Source organism: Camarhynchus parvulus, chromosome 15 (genome assembly GCF_901933205.1).
Source record: "Camarhynchus parvulus chromosome 15, STF_HiC, whole genome shotgun sequence".
NCBI lineage: Eukaryota > Metazoa > Chordata > Aves > Passeriformes > Thraupidae > Camarhynchus > Camarhynchus parvulus.
Window position 1 is genome coordinate 2,000,708 of NC_044585.1, and position 21,430 is coordinate 2,022,137.

General features: G+C 48.8%; 1 protein-coding gene across 1 annotated transcript; it reads left to right on the plus strand.

Annotated features, from left to right (window-relative positions):
- Nucleotides 1-1,969: 1,969 nt before the first annotated feature.
- FBXO21 (F-box protein 21) lies at nt 1,970-21,352 on the plus strand. Its single transcript, XM_030959160.1, has 12 exons — nt 1,970-2,201; nt 4,662-4,797; nt 7,280-7,374; nt 9,050-9,171; nt 10,774-10,920; nt 11,417-11,550; nt 11,772-11,908; nt 12,569-12,745; nt 13,420-13,552; nt 16,563-16,753; nt 17,651-17,808; nt 21,037-21,352. Exons 1-12 carry the CDS (start codon nt 1,987-1,989, stop codon nt 21,213-21,215), a joined length of 1,824 nt encoding a protein of 607 aa, XP_030815020.1. The 5' UTR covers nt 1,970-1,986; the 3' UTR covers nt 21,216-21,352.
- The last annotated feature ends 78 nt before the right edge of the window (nt 21,353-21,430 follow it).

Below are 21,430 nucleotides of genomic sequence, written 5' to 3' on the forward strand. Positions count from 1 at the left end.
CAGAACACAGGTAATTAGTCATTAAGTTAAAAATACAAATAATTTAAGTGTCATTTCTTAATTAGGCAGTTTATCCTTAAAAGACCTTATAAACATTGATAAGTCTCCTTTTGGTATATTTTGAGATATTTTTACACATTGATATGTGCACCTCTTTTAGGTATTGATACACATTGATAAGGTTCCCTTTGGGCTCCCCCTTTCAGATATTGATACCCACTGATAAGATCCTACTTTTGGCCTCCCCTTTTCAATATTGATACATTTTGATGAGTCCCCTTTGGGCACCACCTCTGAGGTATTGATACACATTAGGTATTGATTAGATAAGGTCCTCCTTTGGGCACCCCCTTTTTGCTATTGATACACATTGATGAGGCCCCTTTTTGGCTTTTTTTTTTTTTTGCTATTGATATGCATTGATAGGTCTCCTTTTTGGAATCTCCTTTCTGATATTGATACACATTGATAGATCCCCCTGTGCACCCCATTTTTGATACTGATACACATTGATCAGATCTCTTTTTGACATCCCCTTTCCAATATTGATTACACTGATCCCTTTCTGGCCGCCATTTCTGAGATTGATCACACTGACGCAGTCCCTTTCTGGCCCCCGTTTCCAATATTGATCTACATCAATGTATCAGCCCTTTCTGGCCGCCATTCCCAATATTGATCACACCAATGTGGTCCCTTTTTGGCACCCTCTTTCCAATATTGATCACATTGATCAGGTCCCTTTTTTGGCACTCCTTTCCAATACTGATCACACTAATTCGGTCCCTCTTTGGCACTCCGTTTCCAATATTGATCACATTGATCCCTTTTTGGCACTCTGTGTCCAATACTGATCACGCCAATGGGGTCCCTTTTTGGCACCCCATTTCCAGTATTGATCCACATTGATGTATTGGCCCTTTCTGGCCACCATTTCCAATACTGATCACACTGATGTGGTCCTTTTTTGGCACTCCCTTTCCAATATTGATCACATTGATGTGATCCCTCTCTGGTCCCCATTCCTGATACTGATCACCCTGATGCCCTTTCTGGCTGCCGTGTCCAATATTGATCACATTGATGCAATCCCTTTTTGGCACTCCGTGTCCAATATTGATCACATTGATGCAATCCCTTTTTGGCAGTCCGTGTCCAATATTGATCACATTGATGAGGTCCCTTTTTGGCACTCCTTTCCCAATACTGATCACACTGATACGGTCCCTTTCTGGCTGCCGTGTCCAGTATTGATCACACCCATACGGTCGGTCCTTTTTGGCACTGCATATCCAATACTGATCACACCAATGTGATCCCTTTCTGGCACTCCGTGTCCAATATGATCACACTGATTTGGTCCCTCTTTGGCACTCCATTTCCAATATTGATCACATTGATCCCTTTTTGGCCATCATTTCCAATATTGATCAAATTGATGCGGTCCCTTTCTGGCCGCTGTTTCCGATATTGATCACATTGATGTATTGGCCCTTTCTGGCCCCGCTTCCTGACACTGATCATCCTGATGTGGTCCCTTTCTGGCCACCGTGCCCAATACTGATCACACCAATGTGCTCCCTTTTTGGCACTCTAATATTGATACACATTGATGAGGTCCCTTTTTGGCACTCCTTGCCCAATACTGATCACACTGATACGGTCCCTTTCTGGCTGCCGTGTCCAGTATTGATTACACCCATACGGTCCCTTTTTGGCACTGCATATCCAATACTGATCACACCAATGCGATCCCTTTCTGGCACTCTGTGTCCAATACTGATCACCCCGATGCAATCCCTCTGTGCCCGCCGTTCCCGGTACCGGCAGCTCCCCGTGCCCTTTCCGTCCCGGCCGCTCCCGTCACTTGTCAGACGCTCCCTTGCCCGCTCTGCGCTCGGCGCCGCGGCCGCACTTGGCGGACGCTCCCCGGGCCGCCCCTCCCCGGAAGCGCCGGCGGCCCCGGAGCGCAGGTAAACAGCCAAGATGGCGGCGGAGGCCGCGGGCCCGGCGGGGCCCGGCACCGGCAACGGCGGCGGCGGGACGGGCCTGACGGACCTGCCGGGCGAGCTGCTGGAGCTCATCCTCTGCTGCGACGTGCTGGGCGCCGCCGACATCGGCCGCGTGTCCTGCACCTGCCGCCGGCTGCGCGAGGCGTGCCAGCCCCGCGGCAAGGTGTGGCGGGAGCGCTTCCGCCTCAGGTGGGCAGCGCCGCTCGGCCCGGCCCGCCCGGGCTCGGGCGGGAGGGAACGGGCACCGCCGGGATTCAGCGGCACCGGGCATGGCCGGGCCGGCCTGGGAGGGTCGCGCGGGGCGGTGGAAGCGCCGCCGTCACCGCCCGATCCCTTCGCGGTGAGCTCCGCCCGGGCCGGGCGAGCCCGCGGCGCTCCGGTGGCACCGGGCGGGCACCGGGCACTGCGGGTGGGGAGGGAGCTGTGAAGGCATCGCTTCACCCCGTGCCGCGGGCAGGGACACCGGGCGCTGTGCCAGGCTGCTCCGGGTTTATCCAGCCTGACCTGGAGCACCTGCAGGGATGGGGCAGCCAGAGCATCTCCGGGCCGGTGTGCTGCGCTGCTCCGAGGGTCCTGCAGGGCTCCCTGCCCTTCCAAATCGCCTGGGAGGGACCAGGCTGAGCCTGCTGCTCGCAGGGGCTGCCTCTTGGCCAGGGATCAGGTTTGTGGACCTTTCCACACCACCGGGGCCCGCGGATCCCCTGCATTCCTAGGGCCAGCCCCACCTCTGGCAGTGGAATCATGCACTGGGGCTGTGATTTGGCCTCCCTGACCCCTCCAAAACTCCCAAAGCAGCAGCCAAAACCCATCTCAGGACTGATGCTGGGCAGCACTGAGGTGTTTCTGCCTGAGGGTTTGGGGAGAGCTGTTCTCACAGATGCCCAGGTCCTTGGTTTGGGGTTTTGCTGCTGTGCTGTTTCCCCCGGGGGCTGTGCTCGGTGGCACTGTGCATATTTTGGGATGAAGGGTCAGTGTGACACTGTGGTGCTGTGCTGGTCTCAGCAGTCCTGGGGGCAGCTCCCCTCATTCCTGAGGCTGTCCAGGCTCATCTCTTACCTGCTTTTGTCTGTGCTGGCACAGGAAAAGCAGCAGAGTTGCTTTCTCTCACTGCCACTTGGCTCCTGAAGTTCACCTCAGCCCGAATGTGGGGATTGTTCCCTTTTCCCCCCTTTTCACAGGGGTAAAAAAGCTGCTGAGGAATTACAGCTTCCCCACTGCACCAAGCCGTGGCTCTGGGACTGACTTTCAGCAGTTCAGTGCCTGCAATTCCTGCAAGTGTCAGCCTGGTTGGGATCCAGCAGCTGGAATGGGATGTGGTGGGTGATTGGCACACATTTCTCTCCTCCTCTCTCCTTGGTAGTGGAATTTTTGGCAGGAGGCTTCACCCTGACCTTGCCATCCTGGCTGGATTCCATTGTGAGCAATGGCACCTTCATCTTTCCAAAATTCCCAGTGTCCTTCCAAGCCATGAAATTCTCCTTTCTCATCCCAAAATAAAGGACTGTGATGGTTATTGTGAGGTGGCTGCATTTCAGCAGTAGCTGAAAGGCCAGGGATTCATCAGGAGAGAGGTTGTTATGTAATGTGAGGTTATTTGACTTCATTTTGTGGGGACAACTGCAGGGGAGTTTTATTATTAACCAGCAGTGAAATACCTTCCAGGTGTGGTTTGGACACTGCTAATAATTATTATACAGGAGGAGTGATTTCAATATTTGGCAAATTAAATATGTAAATTTATATAACCTGAAAAGACCCTAAGACAAAGGAAAATGTTTTGTATAAACCAGTAATAATGAACAGCATTTCAAAATATGGAATAAATCCCCCAGCAAATGAAAAGAAACCCCTTTCTCTGAGCTTCATCTCCAAAATATTTCCATCTGTGCTGATTCTTGTTCATGTTTCTCACACAAGTGATCCTGGTGTCTTCACAGCAGCAGCAATTGCAGTGCTGGCACCTATTTTATGGCACAAAGCTGTGTTGTGGCAGCACACACCCACTTTATTCAAAAAGGTGCTGCTAACAGCCCCCCAAAGCATGCCCTGGAGTTGGATTTTTAGCTGAACCTTGAAATTCTGCATAAGCTGTGAAATGTGTGGTCTTTGAGTCTCAGTAAAGGAAGGGTTTTATTACCAGAAAGCTGTGAGGTGTCGGGTTTTTTTTCCAAACAATTATTTCTTGTCTCTTGTCAAACTGCAGAAGCATTTAGCTGTCACAATTTGACTTCAGGTTGTGTTTTCCTCCCCTAGATGTTGCCACCAGCGAGGGCAGTGCAGGGAGCTGTGTTTTTAATGAGCTCCCCAAGGTGGTAGGAAGAACACAGGACAGAGAATTCCCCTTCTGTTCAGTGCCAGGTTGGCTTCCTTCTTTGTGGTAAACTCTTTTAATTATAAAACTGAAGCATTTAGGATGTTTAGGCATTGAAATCCTGGAGTGGGAGCCTCTGAAGGCTTCAGGAGAGTTGCTTTTAAATAATCATTAATGCACAGCTGCAGCTGGGGAGTTGTGCTTTGATGTCTGAGGTAATTTCATACAATTGAAAGCTGGGCACTGTCTGGGCTCTGTCTCAGCTCCTCAAGTCGTTCTGGAGGTTCTCAGGGAGGTGAAATATTAATGCTGCTGTTGTTCTGTGTGTGTGTGTGCAGGTGGCCATCCCTGCTGAAGTACTACAGCCACAGTGACAGTGTCAGCTGGCTGGAGGAGTACAAGGCACGGCACAACGCGGGGCTGGAGGCACAGAGGATCGTGGCCTCCTTCTCCAAAAGGTTCTTCTCAGAACATGTAAGTCCTCCTCTCTTTGTGTGTGTGTGCAGCAGCCCAGCCACTTGTCCAGTAGAATCATTAATAAAACCATTAATTGAATCATTAAGGTTGGAAAAGACCTCCAGGATCAAGTCCTGAACCGTGTCCCTCAGCACCATATCTTCATTTTCAAAGGACCTTTGAAAAGCCAGAGCTGACATTCCTAAATTCCCTCAGGAAAACAAATCCTGCCCCTCTGCAAGGAGAAGCTGAGAGCAGCACAGTGCAGGTGTCTGTAGGGCTGCTTGTGTTGGTCCCACAGCTTTATATGGACAGAAACCAGAGCTCAGAGGGGCTGAGGGTTCTCACAGCACCCTGGGATGGCATCTGGAGTACACAAAGAACGTTGTTGTTGTTGTTATTATTGTTATTTTCAGAAATTTTGGGGCTTGCAGATGATGCAGCCACAAGAGCCCATGTTCTACCCCTGATCTGCTCCCAGGAGGGTTTAGGCTGAGCCCAGCACTGGTCCTTGCCCCACCCAACAGCAGCTGCTGCCAGGAGATTTTCCTTCCAAGGGTCCAGAAAACTGAATTTCTTTGGAGGACAGCAATGGCACCACTTCCCTAAGCAGCTTGACAACCCTTTCAATTGATCAATTTTTCCTAATATCCAACCTAAACCTCCCCTGGAGCACCTTGAGGCTGTTCCCTCAACACTGCCTGAGCATTCACATCACCAGGCTGTATTCTTCTTTAAAAATCCTTAAACCATTCAAAAGTTGTTTATCTCTTAGAAGGGTTTTCCCTTTTTAAAAATGTGTTTGTTTAGTCTTTGTTATTATTTTTATTAGGAAAAGGTTCTTCTTCCCCCAGAGGGTGCTGGGCACTGCCCAGGCTCCCCAGGGTAGTGGGGACAGCCCTGAGGATGCCAGGGCTCCAGGAGCATTTGGACAGCACTGCCAGGGATGTGATGGGATTTTGGGATGTCTGTGCATGGTCAAGAGTTGGACTGAATGATTCTTGGTAGCTTGGGGTATTCCATGATTCCATAATAATTCAGAGATTCACCTTCCTTGATTGTGATCAATTCTTTTTATTAGTTTTTCTTGCCCCTCTCTCCACATCACCTCAACTGTGCACTCAGAGATTTTTGTATTTCCTGACTTTGTGTAAAATGCTGAAACACAGCCAGAAGGGGAGAGAGTTCCAAATGCAGAGGTGTGTGGAGTGCAGCACACCCTGGGGTTGCATTCAGCCCTGAAAGCTCTTTGCTTTGTGCTGGGAGCTCAGCCATGGCTCTGGGAATTCTGAAGGCCACGGGGTTTTATTGACACAAAGCACAGCTGCTGTTCCTCACTGCAGACCTTGTGCAAGGACGAGTTCTGAGAGCTGTCACAAGCCCTTTGAGTTCAGGAGCAAAGCACAACAGGCCCACTCAGTTGCAAAGTGTGTTTTTGAAGTTCTCCAGCCAGCCATGGCCCTGAAATGCTTCTGTGTTCAGTGGGGAGAAGGTGAAAATGTGGTGTCTCACACTGATGTGCACATGAGACAGGGGTTACTTGTCTGTTTGCTTGGTAGCTGTGGATTTTGGCAAGCTGTACAGCTGGGTCAGCCTGGAATTCTGTGAAATCAATATAAATACTGCCTGTAACTTTGGCTGAATTCAAAATCCCACACAAGAGCCACTAAACAGCCCCCCTTTTATGGCTCCTGTGCAGAAGGAAGGCAGCAGGGCCAGGTGGGTGTTTGGTGTCTCCTGGCTGCTCTGTTCTGCAGCTGCCAGACATTTTCCCATGGAGAATTGTCAGAGCATTAGCTGGGAGAAGCAGCTCCTGGATTCCTCCTGTTTTGATCACATATGCAAAGACCATGGAGAGACCATTAAGCAATGCCCAAAGGCCTTGTGATGAGAACCATCTCCTGTGGGGCCAGAAACTGCAGCTTGATTCCTTGCTCAGAGCTGAGAGGAGAAGGCTTTCAACCCATACATGAGCCCATATCCTGTAGTGAAAAGCTTGAAAGCCAATTTTTTTTTTTTATAGTTCAGCTAAAGTTTAAAAAGTAATTCTGAATTCTGGAAGAAAATAGCAGTTCTGAATATAGATGCAGAAGTGGTTGTTGCAAAAAATAAAGGCTCCTGCCTCTTCATTCCTCCAGGATGAATCTTCTGCACAGGGGAGTGTATGGAGGGGTTCAGTCAACCCCAAGCAGGAGTTGATTCTACCTTAAAATCACTTGCAGCTTGTGCCCACCCTGCATAAATGTGGTTCTGCTGGTCCTGAACTCAGCATCACAGCCCTAAATGCTGTGGAATTGAGCTGAAATGGCTATAGAATGTTCCTGGGGTTCTCAGTGGATTCATAAATCCATGAGCACAGACTGGGAGTATTTGGGGAGCAGGACATTTTTAAGATCTTTAATAAATTAAAAAAAAAAAGGATTAATTTGGTTTTGAGACTTTTTCTGAAGTTATGGGAGAATCTGTTGTGCTGTGCATGACTCCTTGTCTGCTTTGGCAGGTGCCCTGTGATGGATTCAGTGACATTGAGACTCTGGGGTGCCCCAGCCATTTCTTTGAGGATGAGCTGATGTGTATCCTCAACATGGAAGGAAGGTAAGAGGGGGCTGAGAAATTGCAGGGATTTCCCTCTTTCACCAGTTCAAGGAGAAAAACACCCTGGTTAATGCCTGACCTCAGCTTCTGCCCCTGGTCGCTCGTTAAACAACACCCCCAGGCTTGCTGAGGCCTGGTTTCACAGCAGATTGAGTATTTCCAGAGGAAACCATGGAAACCTTGTCCCACAAGAGGAGATCCTCTGGCTTTGTGGTGCTTTTTGTTGTTTATTTCCCTGTCAGCTCATGGTATCTCTTGGGACATATCCCATGCACCCTCAGCTCTGCCTAAGCAGTTCCCATCATCTTATTCTTTTTTGATTTAAGCCTGGGTCAGTTTGCTGAAGTGATTTGCAGGATTAGGCCAGAGCACCAGAGGGAAGCAGGAATCCTTCAGGAATGGCACCATGAATCCCTGTACCCTGAAATTCCAGCTTTTTCTTTCCTTTTCTGAGCTGGGGTAGGTTGGTCCAATTCTTGTCCCCAGAGAAGCAACTCAGTTGAATTCAGCCACTGCAAAATTTGCAGTTCTGTGAATTGTTCAGCCAGGTGGTAAATAAAACTGCTGGGTTTTATCTGCCTGGGTAATCTCATCACCTTGATTAACACTGGGCAAGATGATTATGTTTATTTGAAGGTTTTGTTTGCTTTATTTGAAGGTTTTTCTGCTGGTACCACCTACCCAGGCTGAGTTTGGTGTGATACAAAGCTGTGATAAATGTCCTTAATGGGGCCTAATAGCCTTGATTAGAGGGACTGTTAATAGGGCTTGAAAAAACCCAACTGGAATGGCAATCATCTCATTTTTGCCTTTTCCCATCCATTTTATTGCCTTTTCTATTTGAGCTGGGCCTGAGCATCTCTCATTTGACAACTGGTTAAAAAGCTTTTGAGGCTTTGCACTGGCCAAATGCCTCCCCATAAAGCAGAATTGATGCTAATTACACCCTGATTAAGCTGTAGTCCATGCCATTCAGGAGCATTAGGCTAAATCATCTCCCTGGAAGATATCCCAATAAAGCAGTTGTCCCTATTGAGGATCCCAGTTTATTGGAAGAAGATAAAATATTATGAGTTTTGATTGCCCTGCTGTCCAGGAGGATGGAGACACTTTAGAAAGTGATGGGGCTTTGCTGTAAAAAGTTTTGGAATTGTGTCATCTACAGAGCAACTGTTGATCTCCTCCTGCCTTTTCAGAGCTACAGAGTTGGTTTTCCTCTGGGGAGTTTAGTTTTTCTTCTGAATACTATTGGACTGACATTCATGTCCCTCATCAATCTATTTTTAATGCTGAGAGGATGCTTTAGGAGTGGCTCTGGAGAGATGCAGTGAGACAGAGGGTAATGTTTTATGAATAAAGTACAGGATTTTAATCAGATATTCCTGAGCTCCTTTAATTAGGATCTGAGTTGTTTCCCATGATAATGTATCTTCTCAAAAGTATGTATTGGTGATGGGATGAAAACTGGAGATGATAGGAGCAATGTTTTGCAAGTTGTGTGGCTTTTTGTGATAAATTCCCCTCAGCATTCCCCTTCTGGTTTAACTTTCAGTGACTGTGCTTGTTGAGTAAAACAATAACCCAAAACTGTAAACTTGTATTAAAACTGAAACCAACTGTTCACCCTTCAAATACCTATTTAGAGAAATGCTTCCTCTTGTGTTTAACTGTGCAGGAAAGGTCTCACCTGGAAGTACTATGCAAAGAAAATTCTCTATTTCCTACGGCAGCAGAACATATTAAAGAACCTGAAGGAGTATCTGCAGCGCCCCACGGAGAGACAATCCTTCCTGGAGGGTGAGTGCTTGGCACAGAGCCCCTCAGGACAGCTCTCCATCCTGCTTTCACTTGCCAGGAGCTTGCCTTGCTTAGATGCAGCAAGCCCTTGCCTAATGACTCAGAGTTCAGGCTGGATTTTGGATGTGTCTGGAATCCTTCCCATCCCACAGCAGCGTTGCATCAAAATGTCAGGATGGCATCAGGTGCTGTCAGTGCTGTGTGCTTGAAAAATCAGCCCTGGACAGCTGGGTTGAAGGCAGAAAATGGTAAAACACTGCAATCTTGAACAAGGTGCTGAAAAAATGAGCTGGAGCTCAGCATCCTCATTACTGACATTGCTGCTGTGGCCCCTGGGCTGATTCCCAGTCAGCTCTCTGCTTTCCCCTTTCCCAGGAGCTCCTCAGATAAGGGCAGGGAGCAAGCAGAGGGAATTGTTGTAGCCTGAGCACTGGGAGTGTCTCGAGAACTGAGTGCTGGACTTTGGTGGGAAACAAATCCAAGTCACATGGTGGGAGGGCACTTACACCTGCTGAGAAAGAAAAAAATCTTTCTTCTGCTTCTTTTGCTCTTCATGTCCTTAGTCTGGTGGATTATTCTCCTTCTGTCTTTGAATGGCTCAGAAGCTGCCAGGGGCTGTAGAAGAGTCCCTTCCTCTTGGTCCACACTCCAAAATGTCCCTGAAAGAGGGCAAAAGAGGCTGTAACACCAAAGCTGGTTCTTGTTAATGCAATAGGCTTTGAAGAAGGGACTGTTCGGGCAAGAAGAGAAAGCAAAAAGTGTCATTTTCTAGAAAAAAACAAATTGATTATGAGATTTAGTCATGTGGGTGACAAATATGTGTGGTTTGTTTGCCATGAGCGTGCCTTTGAAGCACCAGCAGGAGGTGTTTTGGGAATTTCAGCACAGGGAACACTTTGGGAGGACAAAAAGGAGACACGGGGCCCTGCTGAATTCCCTGATTTACAGACCAGTCATGGACATGCTGACAAAGCCATGTAGGAGGCTGGAAGAGGTATATGGTCCATGCAAAATCCTTGCAGCTGATTCCAAAAATTGAACAAGAGGAGATTTTGGAAAGAGCAGTGGTACCAAGGAGAAAGATCTGTGAAATGAAAATGTTTTCCTGCAGAGGCTGGGGCAGGAGGAAAGCTTGTCCTGTTCTGTGTTGTGTTAGGAAGATGGAGAGCAGGTGTGGAAGAGAAAGATGAATGTAGCAGATAAGGAAATGATGAACAAGGATGATATGGAGGATGTGACAGGGAGCAATCAGAACTGAGGCAGTTTGAGTGAAGCTGGGATTGTTTCAGGCTCTGAATAAAAATCTCTGTACGTTGGGGAGGTGCCAGGGGCTGCAGAGCTGGTCAAGCCTGACCCAGCAGCATTCCTGCTCAAGGTACAGAAGCCTTTCAGCATGGTGGAGAGGGCAATACTGAGTGCAGCTGGTAATTTCTCATGTCAGCTCAGTCTCTGCACTTTGTGTATCCAGGAGATGACTGCAGGTCAGACACAGAGCTCTGCTGTTCTGCTGCAACCGCTCGCTGCATGCCTGGAATGTAGAGCAGGCAAAAGCAAGCAAAGAAAAACTGAAGTCCTGTTTCTTATGCAGTTTGTTTTTTCCAGGTGCTGTTTTGATTGATCAGTACTGTAACCCCCTGTCAGACATCTGCCTGAAGAGTGTCCAGGCTCAGGTGGACGATATCACGGACAAAGTGCGCAAAGTGCTGCGGACCAAGAACCCCAGGCACCCCAGCTTGGCTTCCAAGGCAGGTACTGTACAGAAATGTGCCTTCCTGCAGGGCCTTCCTGCCCCTCTGCACAGCTGAAACAGCTGGGGAATTGTGGCAGCTTTAAGAGCTGTTGTTTTTATCCCCTGCCAAACAAAATTGTGACATTTACTGAAGCCATCATTCAAGAAACAGCTGTTCAATAGCCCAGGGTTCAGTCCATCTGATGCTGAAAGAATTGGGAGGGGAATTCTGTTTTTTTCCCATTTGTCTCTGGAATCTTATTAGTGCTGTTATCTACAGCTGAGCTGTGGGACTGGGAAACAACCTCTTCCCTGCCAATCTCAGAAAATAATTAGTGGAAAGGTGCATGTTTATCATCTCCAAAGGTCAGGCAGCATCTTGCTCCATGGTTTTATAAACACTGAGTAATTTCTGGCTTCCAAGGAGAGACTGAGCCTGCCCATGTGAAGATTTCATTGCAGAAAGGTTGAGTGCTCTTGTTTTCTCAGTCTTTATTTCATTACATGTGTTTGCAGGAGAGGTTCTCATTCCAGAAGTGGAACTTCAGAGGCAGGTGCTTGATGCCATGAACTGTGTCCTGTATGAGCAGCTGAAATACAAAGGAAATGAGCTGGATTACTACAATTCCCTCAATTCCTACATTCACCAGGTATGTGTGTGTCACGTAAAATCTGGGAGGCTGCAAGGCTTGAGACACTTTGTCTGAATGTAGCCAGACAAGTAATTCTCTGTGAAGAAGAACTCTTAAATAAATATGTTACCCTTCAGTGCATATTCTGTCAAGTTGCATTTTCAGTTGTGAAATCAACCCTTGAAATTCATGTTTTTCTTAAACCCTGCCTGTGTTTTTGTCATGTTTTTCTCCCCCAGGTTTTGATCCGCAGGACAGGAATTCCCATCAGTTTGTCTGTGCTTTATTTAACAATTGCCAGGCAGCTGGGAGTCAAACTGGAGCCTGTCAACTTTCCCAGCCATTTCCTACTGCGATGGTGTCAAGGGAAAGAAGGGTGAGTGACCTGCTGAACTCTGAAATTGTGCCCACAGTGACAAAAACCAGAACATATTTCCAGCTCCACACCTCTGTGAGAGTGTTTAATTGTGTTCCATCTGCCTGTACAGAGGGAAAGATCAGATCTTCAGGAAAGTTTTCCTAGAACTCAGCTGCTGCTGCTGAAGAATAACAGATTTCCTGCTCTAGATTTAGAGGAAAATGTTTAATTATTTTCCACATGGAATTATAACCTATACAGAGGGGAAAAACCAGATCTTTAGGAAAGTTTTCCTAGAACTCAGTTCTGCTGCTGCTGAATAATAACAGATGTCCTGAAATAATAGTACCCATGAGGTGATGTGAGAATTATGGAAAAGAGAGAAGGTACCAGGTAGTCTCTGTTTAGGAAGGAGCTGAGAAATGAAGATGTTTAGGAAAGCTTTCCTGAAAATCAGTTCTGGTGCTGCTGAATAATAACAGATTTCCTGAAATAATAATACCCCTGAGGTGATGTGAGAGTTATGGAAAAGAGGGAAGGTACCAGGTAGTCTCTGTTTAGGAAGGAGCTGTGGAATGAAGGACATGGATTGGAAGTGCTGAGGGAAGAACAGAAACAGCAAACCCTGCTTTACCACGAGACCCTGCTCACAGTCTGGGCTCTCTGTTGCCTCCTCAGGAGCACAGATATTTTTGACTACACCTACATCGATGCCTTTGGGAAGGGGAAGCAGCTGACAGTGAAGGAGTGCGAGTACCTGATCGGGCACCACGTGACAGAGGAGTTCTATGGAGTGGTGACCTCCAAGGAGGTCCTGCAGCGCATGGTGGGGAACCTGCTGAACCTTGGCAAGAGGTGAGCTGAGGATCCAAACCCTGGGGAAAAGGAGCTGGGGTGCATTATCTGCATGTCCAATATTGCTGCTCCCAAAAGGTGTCACTCACCCCATGAGATCCTGAAAATTCCCTGTGTCACAAGGCATTTTAATCACCTGCATCTGAGGGGAAACAAAAATATTTAGTGAAACAAGTTCCTCTCAAGAAAATAGACAAGATGTTTTATCTTCTCTGTGAAAAGCTGATAGGGACTGTCCACCTTGAGAGCAAAGCCTTTTCCTGTCATGTGGTAGGCACAACCCCCATGTTCAAATGAGCATTTTCAGAGATCCTGTTGGTGTGTAGAACATCAAGTTTTGTTTCCAAATCCTCCTCACAACTTCTTTCCTGAGCATCCACAGACAGACTCCCAGGAGTGGAAGGATTGTTGTAGGTGTCAGGGGAACAAAAGGCTTGGAGAGTGAATTCTCTGACCAAGGAGAGGAGCAGTGGGTGGGAGGGCAGAGTTCAGTGATCAAGTGTGTGGAGTGCTTTTCCTTGTAGCAGGCTGATGTGGTGAGTGACAGTCCGTGCTGGAGTCACTGCTGTGAGCATGCTGTGCCTGCAGCACCATTCTGGGGACTCCCCCTGGCCCTGGGAGCTCTGGGGACAGGGTTGCAGAGCCTCACAGGTGAGTTTCCTTTCTGCTGGCAGAGAGAGCACTGACCAGTCCTACCAGCTCCTGAGGGACTCCTTGGACCTGTACCTGGCCATGTATCCAGACAATGTGCAGCACCTCATGCTCCAGGCCAGGTTGTACTTCCACCTGGGAATCTGGCCAGAAAAGGTACCTGGGCACTCAGGGGAATGCTTTGGGGAAGGCTGAGCACTATTAACACTGGGTTATTGATTTCTGGGCTATGTCAGCCTGCATTACAGTCTGCCACCATTTGTTTCTGTAATAAATGCAGTTGGAGGAGTTCTCACATTGCAGGGAATCAATTTGAAGCAGGGAGAGTGGATGATTCTTGGCTGCTTGTCCTGGGGGAGGCTTGGGAGCAGCTTTGAGTCATAATTTATGATTTACAGCTTGTCTTGTAACCAACACCATGGACTGTGAGTTCTAAGAGCATCCTGTGCTTAAATTGTGGTAAAACTCCTGCTGGGCTCCTGGAAAGGGAGCAATTACCTTATCAGAAAACTTTAGGAAGTTATCTTTTATAAATAAAACCAAAGCTGTGCTCCCAACTTTGGCCACACAGTCTGTGGCTCTTGTGAAAAAGCAGCTTGATATTCTTGTCCTTGGAATTCCTTTTCCTTCAGGGTAACAACTCCAGTCCTGTTATCTTGGGAGTGTGGGAAGGAAGGTGCTGAGATTTACAGGTTGTCTGGATCATCCAAGCCTTTCACTGAATCAGGGAAGAGCCTGTAACTCAAAAAACCCTGATTTTTTTAGTGTGTCACTGCAGCACAGAGGTTTTTCCTTCTCAGAATTCCCTGTGCTGGTTCAGTGGAGCCTGTACCAATTCCATCTGCGAGGTTTGGGAAGGGGACAGGGAGATTGGCTGGACAGCTGAGCAGAAGCAAAGCTCTTCCCACCAAATCAACTGGAACAGGATGCTGGAGAAGCTGCCTCCTTCCCTTTGAAGAGCAAACTGTGCTAAGCTTGCCCTTCCTTTCTTGTGGCAGCAAATTTTAGGGTCAGCATAGAAAAACCAGCGCCAAAAAATTGTGTATGGGAGGGACTCAGTGAGCTGGATATAAATATGGAACACTGAAAGATTTTCCTGCCCCTTCCTGGCGCTCAGGGCAGTTTGGAGAGCACCAGATTTGGATTTGCAGCCCCCCAGAACACAGAACCCAACCCCAGGGCTGAGCTTTACTGAGTTTTACTGAGCTCTCTGCACCAGCTGCAGTGGAAATGAGCAAATTTGGATTTTTCAGGACTGTATCCAGTCGTTCCAGGCTGTCAGGCAGGATTGCAGCTAACCAGAGAGAATGCTGTGTCTGACAGGACACAATGTACCAGCTTTGACAGGAGCTGCCAGATTTATGGATGGCTAGGAAATCTAAAAAGTCCTGCAGAGCTACACTTAAAGTTGCCCTAAATATTTGTAAATAACAGTAAATAAAACTGCCGAAAATCTCTGGCAGCTGTGGTTTCTCCTTCCTTTAGGATTTTTCAGGATTTTCACATCCTTCATAATTCTCAATAGAATTAAAGTGGCCAAGAAGCCTGAGCTGTGTTTCTTCTCATGAATTACTCACTTGTCCTTTATTTAAATGGATTTTCCTCGATTTTTGGCTGCTGTTCATGCTGAACAGCCTGAGATTTCCATACCTCTTCTGCTGCTGCTCTGAACTTAATGACCAAACCTATGATCAAGGAGACAATCCTTTTTCCAGGTGCCAAAGTGTGACAGATTTTGGGACTTGAGGTATTGGATGTTGAGACAGATATCTGTCTTTTCCCATCATGTTTACACAACAGGCTGGGGTTTTTTTCCTTGCTTTTACCAAAAAAATTTAAATTTGCTTTGCCTGCCTCTAACAAACTCAGCAGCAGGTGCTCTGATGTTGTGCCAGAGGGTGTTGGGAGGCTGGAATTGTGGATGTGCAGACCTTGCTGCTTTGTGTTCTTTACTCATCCTGAGACAAGCAGCTCTTCTGTCTTGTTCCATGGGGAAGCATCATGGAGGTTTATTTCCATTTCCTCCTGTGCTGCCCTATTTTTGCTCCTCACAGACATGCTGAGAAGCTCTTTTAAGTTAAAATATTAGTTCTCAAGAGCACCAGAAGTCACCTGGAATCACTTCCCAGCAGCATTTTTGGGACATTGGGAACTGCATTCTCATGACCAGAAACATTGAGAGGTGCTCTGTGGGCACTAAAGAGGATGTGATGAACTCGTGGGGCTGAGTTTTAAGAAGCTGCTGAGCTCTCCAGTGCCTTTCCTGAAGCTGGGAGCTTTACAAAGAGAAAAGGAATAAGAGCAGGCTGTGTGCAGGCTGAACATGTAGCTGTGGCAGAGAACAGTGTGGAAGATGTTGTGGCAGATCTCAGGGCACTCACTTGCAGCTGACTCCAGCCATACATCTGTATGTGTTTATGTCTGGGTCTGAAAAGAGAGGTGTCTGCTAAGGAAGGCAGGAGCCTCCCCTGAAGTGGAAAATGCAAACCCCCTACCTCTGAATTATTATGATTTTGAATTTAAGGGGCTCTCAGGCAAAACTATGGGAGTAGGAATAACAGTTCTTTACTAGGAAAATTAAAAATACAAATGCAATAGTACAAACAAAGCAAACCACTGCCAGAGTCAGACCATGCCCTGCCCCTGTGTGTCAGGGGGTGGCACAGCCCCATCCCATGGGGGCTCAGCCCTCCTGCAGTGCCAGCTGTGCTGCTGCTGGAGCAGGGATCCTGCACAAGGGGGGAGTTTTCCTCTGCAGCTCCAGGGCTGCTGCAGATGGGCCTGGGCTCCCTCTGGCAATGCAGGGCAGCAGAAAGCTGCTCCTCTGGCAATGCAGTGGGCAAAGGCTGCTGTGCTGCTCCAGGCTCAGATTGGATCCAGGTAGGAATGCTTGGCTCCTCCCCTGGGCACAGCATCTCCCCATGGGATGCTGGAATTGGATCAGCCCTGCAGGGACACTCAGTGGCCATGGACAGCAGAGATCTCCTGGAGGGAGGATTGGCTGTGGGAGAGATAAAGAAAAAACTGCCCCATGGACAGCAGAGAACTGCCTCAGCTCTGACAGGTGGCAATAGAATACACAGTTACATCTTCTAACCTAAGACAGTTTATAAGTTGTGCAGCTGCAGGGACATGTCCTGACCCTGTTTTTGCTGTGGTTTGGAAGGTCCTGGACATCCTGCAGCACATCCAGGCCCTGGACCCATCCCAGCATGGGGCTGTGGGGTACCTGGTGCAGCACACCCTGGAGCACATCGAGCGGCGCAAGGAGGAGCTGGGCCCCGAGGTCAAGCACCGCTCGGATGAGAAGCACAAGGAGGTTTGCTTCTCCATTGGGCTCATCATGAAACACAAGAGGTGAGCTTGGAGCCTTCCCCAGATCAGCTCTGTAGCAGCAGAGCAGAAGGGTTTGAGCTGACAGCGCTGAGATGTGGTTTAGTGCCAAGGAGGAGTGGGAAATGCCAGGCACGTGCGTCTGTCCCATGCGGGAAAATGGGGGAGGCTCTGGGAGTGCCTGGAGAGAGCAAATGTTTGCACTGCAGAGAGCCTGACTGGTCTGAGTCATCCCCTGTCACACAGGTAACATCCCCACAGCACAGAGCTCTCCAGGAAACAGCAACAGTCACTTAATGAGGGACTGTCCCACAGAGTCAACTTCAGAATCGATTCTGATATTCCCAGGACAGTTTGTGGATGTTTCCCTGCGCTCTCATTCCCTGTTCTGCCTGCACTGTGTTGCTTTGGCCACTCCTCTGACTCGCCAAGATATCCAGAGCATATTTGAGGGATATCAGCAGTGACAGTTAAAACACCTCACAGTTAACCCCATAAATATTCTGTAAATCTGTAAATAGTGATGGCTTTGTTCTCAGTGTTGGGGTTGCCATGTCTGTGTGATGAGCACAGAAGTAGTTACACAGCCCAGCAGGGTGGTTGATCCTTCCTTATTTCTTCCTTCCTCTTCTGGCTGCTGACTTCCAGGCTCTTTTCCATTCTCTTTTCTTGCTCACATTTGGTTTTCCTTTGTCTTCAGCTGTTTATTCCTGTCTGTTTATCCAGTCATTCATAGTCACTTCCCTCCACCTCAAAATACAAACACAAAGTCATTCTGAATTGTTTTTTTCTCCCTCTTGCTCTTGTCCTCCTTGTGCCAGCTCTCAGGAGGTTCCTATCCTGTTTGTGCTCTGTTAATCTTGAGGAAAAAGAGCTGGCTCTGGAGTTTCCACAGCCTTTGTGTGCAATTTCTTGACTCAGGTATGGCTACAACTGTGTGATTTATGGCTGGGATCCTGCCTGCATGATGGGCCATGAGTGGATCCGGAACATGAACGTGCACAGCCTCCCCCACGGCCCCCACCAGCCCTTCTACAACGTCCTGGTGGAGGATGGCTCCTGCAGATATGCTGCCCAAGGTGAGCAGGGGCTCCTGTGGGCACTCTCTGCCCACATCAGGACACAGGGGTGCTTCATTGGTTAATTAAGTGTGGTTAATGAAGCTTGTAAAGGTGGAGGTAGGAAGGAAATGATCCTGAGGCATGGCCTGCTCTGTTTGCTCTCCATGAAGTCAGCACTGCTGGGATGGCCATGAAAACTCACTCTGGTGTGATCTCCTCTTGCCCCAGGAGTGTTTTGGACACACTGATGGTGTGAACCTTGATTGCTGCTTTGAGAGAAATAATTCAGCTTCTGCTGGAGGCTGAAGGTCAGTCAGCAGCTCCCAACAGGACCTGGAAATGGGATTTGGTGAGGGGCTGCTGGCCAGGACATGGTTCTGGTCACTGTCACATGCCAGGATCCCAGAGGACACGGGTAACCTGGCTGTGAGTGCCACCTTTAACCAGAACAAAAATGAATGTCTCCTCACAAGTGCAGGGAGGTGTAGAAATCTCACATGTGCTTCATGCAACAAACCATAAGAGGAAACTCTTGTCTGGTGGTCAGAGTGTGTGGTTGGGGTGCAGGAAGAACTGTTGAACTGAGGTTCTGAAGAAAATTACAGAAGAGAAGCACATGTGTGACTCTGTACACTGTAAAAATGTTAATTTGCCTCCTGTTTGTGTTCTCCCTTTGTCAGGGAGGTCCCATCCAGGCAGGGCAGCTGCACAGGAGAGTGTGTTTGGCTAAGGGAAGATGTAGAAGCTGCTGGAGGGAAAATACTGACCAAAATGCCCTTTCCCTGGGTGCTCCCTCATGTTCTGTCCCCTGAGTGTGACAAGAGTGTGACAAGAGGTGGTTTTACAGGCAGGGACACTCCTCCCTCTGTAGATCTAAAGTGCAGGTATTTCCCATTGTCCTGAGATTGACTTTTTTATATTCAGAAGCCCAAAAACGTGAAGTGGCAAATCCTGATGGCTCAGCTCAGGCAGGGCTTGGCCTCAGAGAGTCTTAAACCCAGAAATGCTCATGTGCCATGAGTCGATATTAAAATGTGCATCTTGGTAATTACCTAATCAGGTAATTGTCCCCAGTGCTGCTGGGGCTGAGTCATCACTTATCTTGTGTCTAATGATGTTTAAACAAACAGAACCCTGTCTGGTCCCACAGTTGTTGCAGGGTAGGCTGACACTGTTATCTCTGTGTAGGAGACATTGCTATCACTGCATCTCTGTGGCCTGCAAGAGTTCTGATACTGCTGGGGAGAAGTGAAGGGTTTGTTCTTGCTGCTATTGATATCCCTTCTAAAACATCCTCAGATCATTTGGGAAGGATTATTTCATATCCTCCTGACCTGACTCTGGGGAGGGAGGGAGGGAGAGATTTTGCTGAAAGAATCCTAAACAAATCCTCATGTGGAGTTTAATTTAACCAGCTCAGAAATAACCCCAAGCTTATTATAGATAAATGTACCTCAGTTTGAGGCCTTCCTGTAAATCTGTGGGTTGAGTGCAGTTAATTCCAGAACTGCTGTGTTGTTCAGGGAGTTTGGTACCTGTCCACTCTTGTCTGTGTTTTGTTTGCTTTGTGACAGCACAGGAGAGAGATCTGTAGCTCAAAACTGCTTGTCAGCACCTTTGGGAGGCTCCCACCTTGTGCTGAACTCGCCTGTGTCAGCCTGTTCCCCTGCCAGCTGCTGTTCCATCCCTGCAGCTTCATCCCTGCAGCCCCATCCCTGCAGCTCCATCCATGCAGCTCCATCGCTGCAGCTCCTGAGCACAGCTCCATCCCTGCAGCTCCATCCCTGCAGCTCCATCCCTGCAGCTCCCCATCCCTGCAGCTCCCCATCCCTGCAGCTCCCCATCCCTGCAGCTCCCCATGCCTGCAGCTCCATCCCTGCAGCTTCCCATCCCTGCAGCTCTCCATCCCTGCAGCTCCTGAGCACAGCTCCATCCCTGCAGCTCCCCATCCCTGCAGCTCCCCATCCCTGCAGCTCCCCATCCCTGCAGCACCCCATCCCTGCAGCTCCCCATCCCTGCAGCTTCCCATCCCTGCAGCTCCATCCCTGCAGCTCCATCCCTGCAGCTCCCCATCCCTGCAGCTCCTGAGCACAGCTCCATCCCTGCAGCTCCATCCACAGCTCCTGAGCTCAGCCATGCTGCTGCAGAGCACTCAGCAGTGCAAATTGTTTTTCCGCAGTGGTGCAGTATCCAGAAAGGTCCTTTGCAAGCCTCTCGGACTGCAGCAGGCTGCTGAGGCATGGAAAGCTCTGGTGCTGCTGGCTGCACACCCTGGCATGCAGCAGCTTCAAAGAGCCTGCATGGATTAATAGGAATTCTCTGTTCCCACTAATGAACTGGATTTCAGAGACAGATTATTCCTGAATGACGTTCTCTGCACCCCAGCTCGTTCTTGCCCTGCCCAAAGTCAGTCTTTGATCCTGATGCAGATTTTTTTCCCCTAGCTAATACTACCTGTTTTATCTGGCACTGTGCTGGAAAAAAAATGACATCATTTGGGGAGTGCTGCAGGGCTCTAGCCTGTGGGATTTACTCCCAGTCCCTGCTCTGCACCAACACTGCAGAGCAGAGCAACCCTGGGCTGGGTCACCTTTGGGGTTCAGTGTTCCAGGGTCACCTTTGGGGTTCAGTGTTCAGGGGCCACCTTTGGGCTTCAGTGTTGTTTAACTCTTGTGCCTAATCAGGTTATCTGGAGGAAGGGAGCCACTGTGGGAGATACTAAATGTGTCCTTCTTAGGGACTTTCACTGGACTTGGGGAAGTTTGGATTTAGGGAAGTTTGTTTTGCTGGAGGCACGTGCTGGGCTTTGGCATGGTGGAAACACAGGCTGAGGGAGGAAGGTGGGCTCACCTTGGAGCATCTGAGGGGGATCTCTCCTCAAACAGATCCCCCAGGGCTGTGAGGGATTGGGGGAGCAGAGCTCACTGCTGCAGCTTCTCCCCACACTTACAGCCGAGTCCTGTGACCAGCAGAGTGGGAGCAGCACGCTGCTCCTCCAGCCTCATGCCAGGCAATCCAGGCACAAGCCAGTTGCCACGTCCCTGGTGAGTGGAGCCATCAGGAGGTGAGGCTCTGTGAGCACTCACACTGACCTGCTCTCTGCCCATTTTCCTGCATTAGGGTTAATTTTTTCCTTTCAGGCACCAGATTTGGTGTTTCTAGAAACACAAACAAGGCCTGAGAGAGGCCCAGGGTTCACTGCCCTGCTGTTCTGTGGTGGTAACTGCTGCTTCCCTTCCCTGGCAGAGAACCTGGAGTACAACTCTGAGCCTCGGGAGATCCCTCACCCCGACATCGGCCGCTACTTCTCCGAGTTCACCGGCCTTCACTACCTGGCCAACACCGAGCTGGAGATTCGCTACCCCGAGGATCTGGAGCTCACCCGAGCCACGGTGCAGAAGATTTACAGCTCAGGCAAGGAGTGAGTGCCAAAGGCAGCCTGGGGACAGAAGCAGCTGGAGTGTAGCTTTACCCTCTCTGCAGAACTTGCGTGGGAAGCAAGTTTGGTGACAATCCTTTGGCTTAATGCATTGAAAACTGCACTGAACTTGGAAACTGGTGCTACAGCATCTTCCCGTTGTGTCTGCCTGGCCCAGGGACACAGGGACACTTTGGGACTTGAGGCCCAGCAGGAGGATCT

Coding starts and splice junctions, on each gene's coding strand:
- FBXO21 (XM_030959160.1), top strand. CDS start 1,987: ATGGCGGCGGAGGCCGCGGGCCCGGCGGGGCCCGGCACCGGCAACGGC. Junction 4,798..7,279: donor AAAGGTTCTTCTCAGAACAT/GTAAGTCCTCCT, acceptor CTGCTTTGGCAG/GTGCCCTGTGATGGATTCAG. Junction 7,375..9,049: donor ATCCTCAACATGGAAGGAAG/GTAAGAGGGGGC, acceptor TTAACTGTGCAG/GAAAGGTCTCACCTGGAAGT.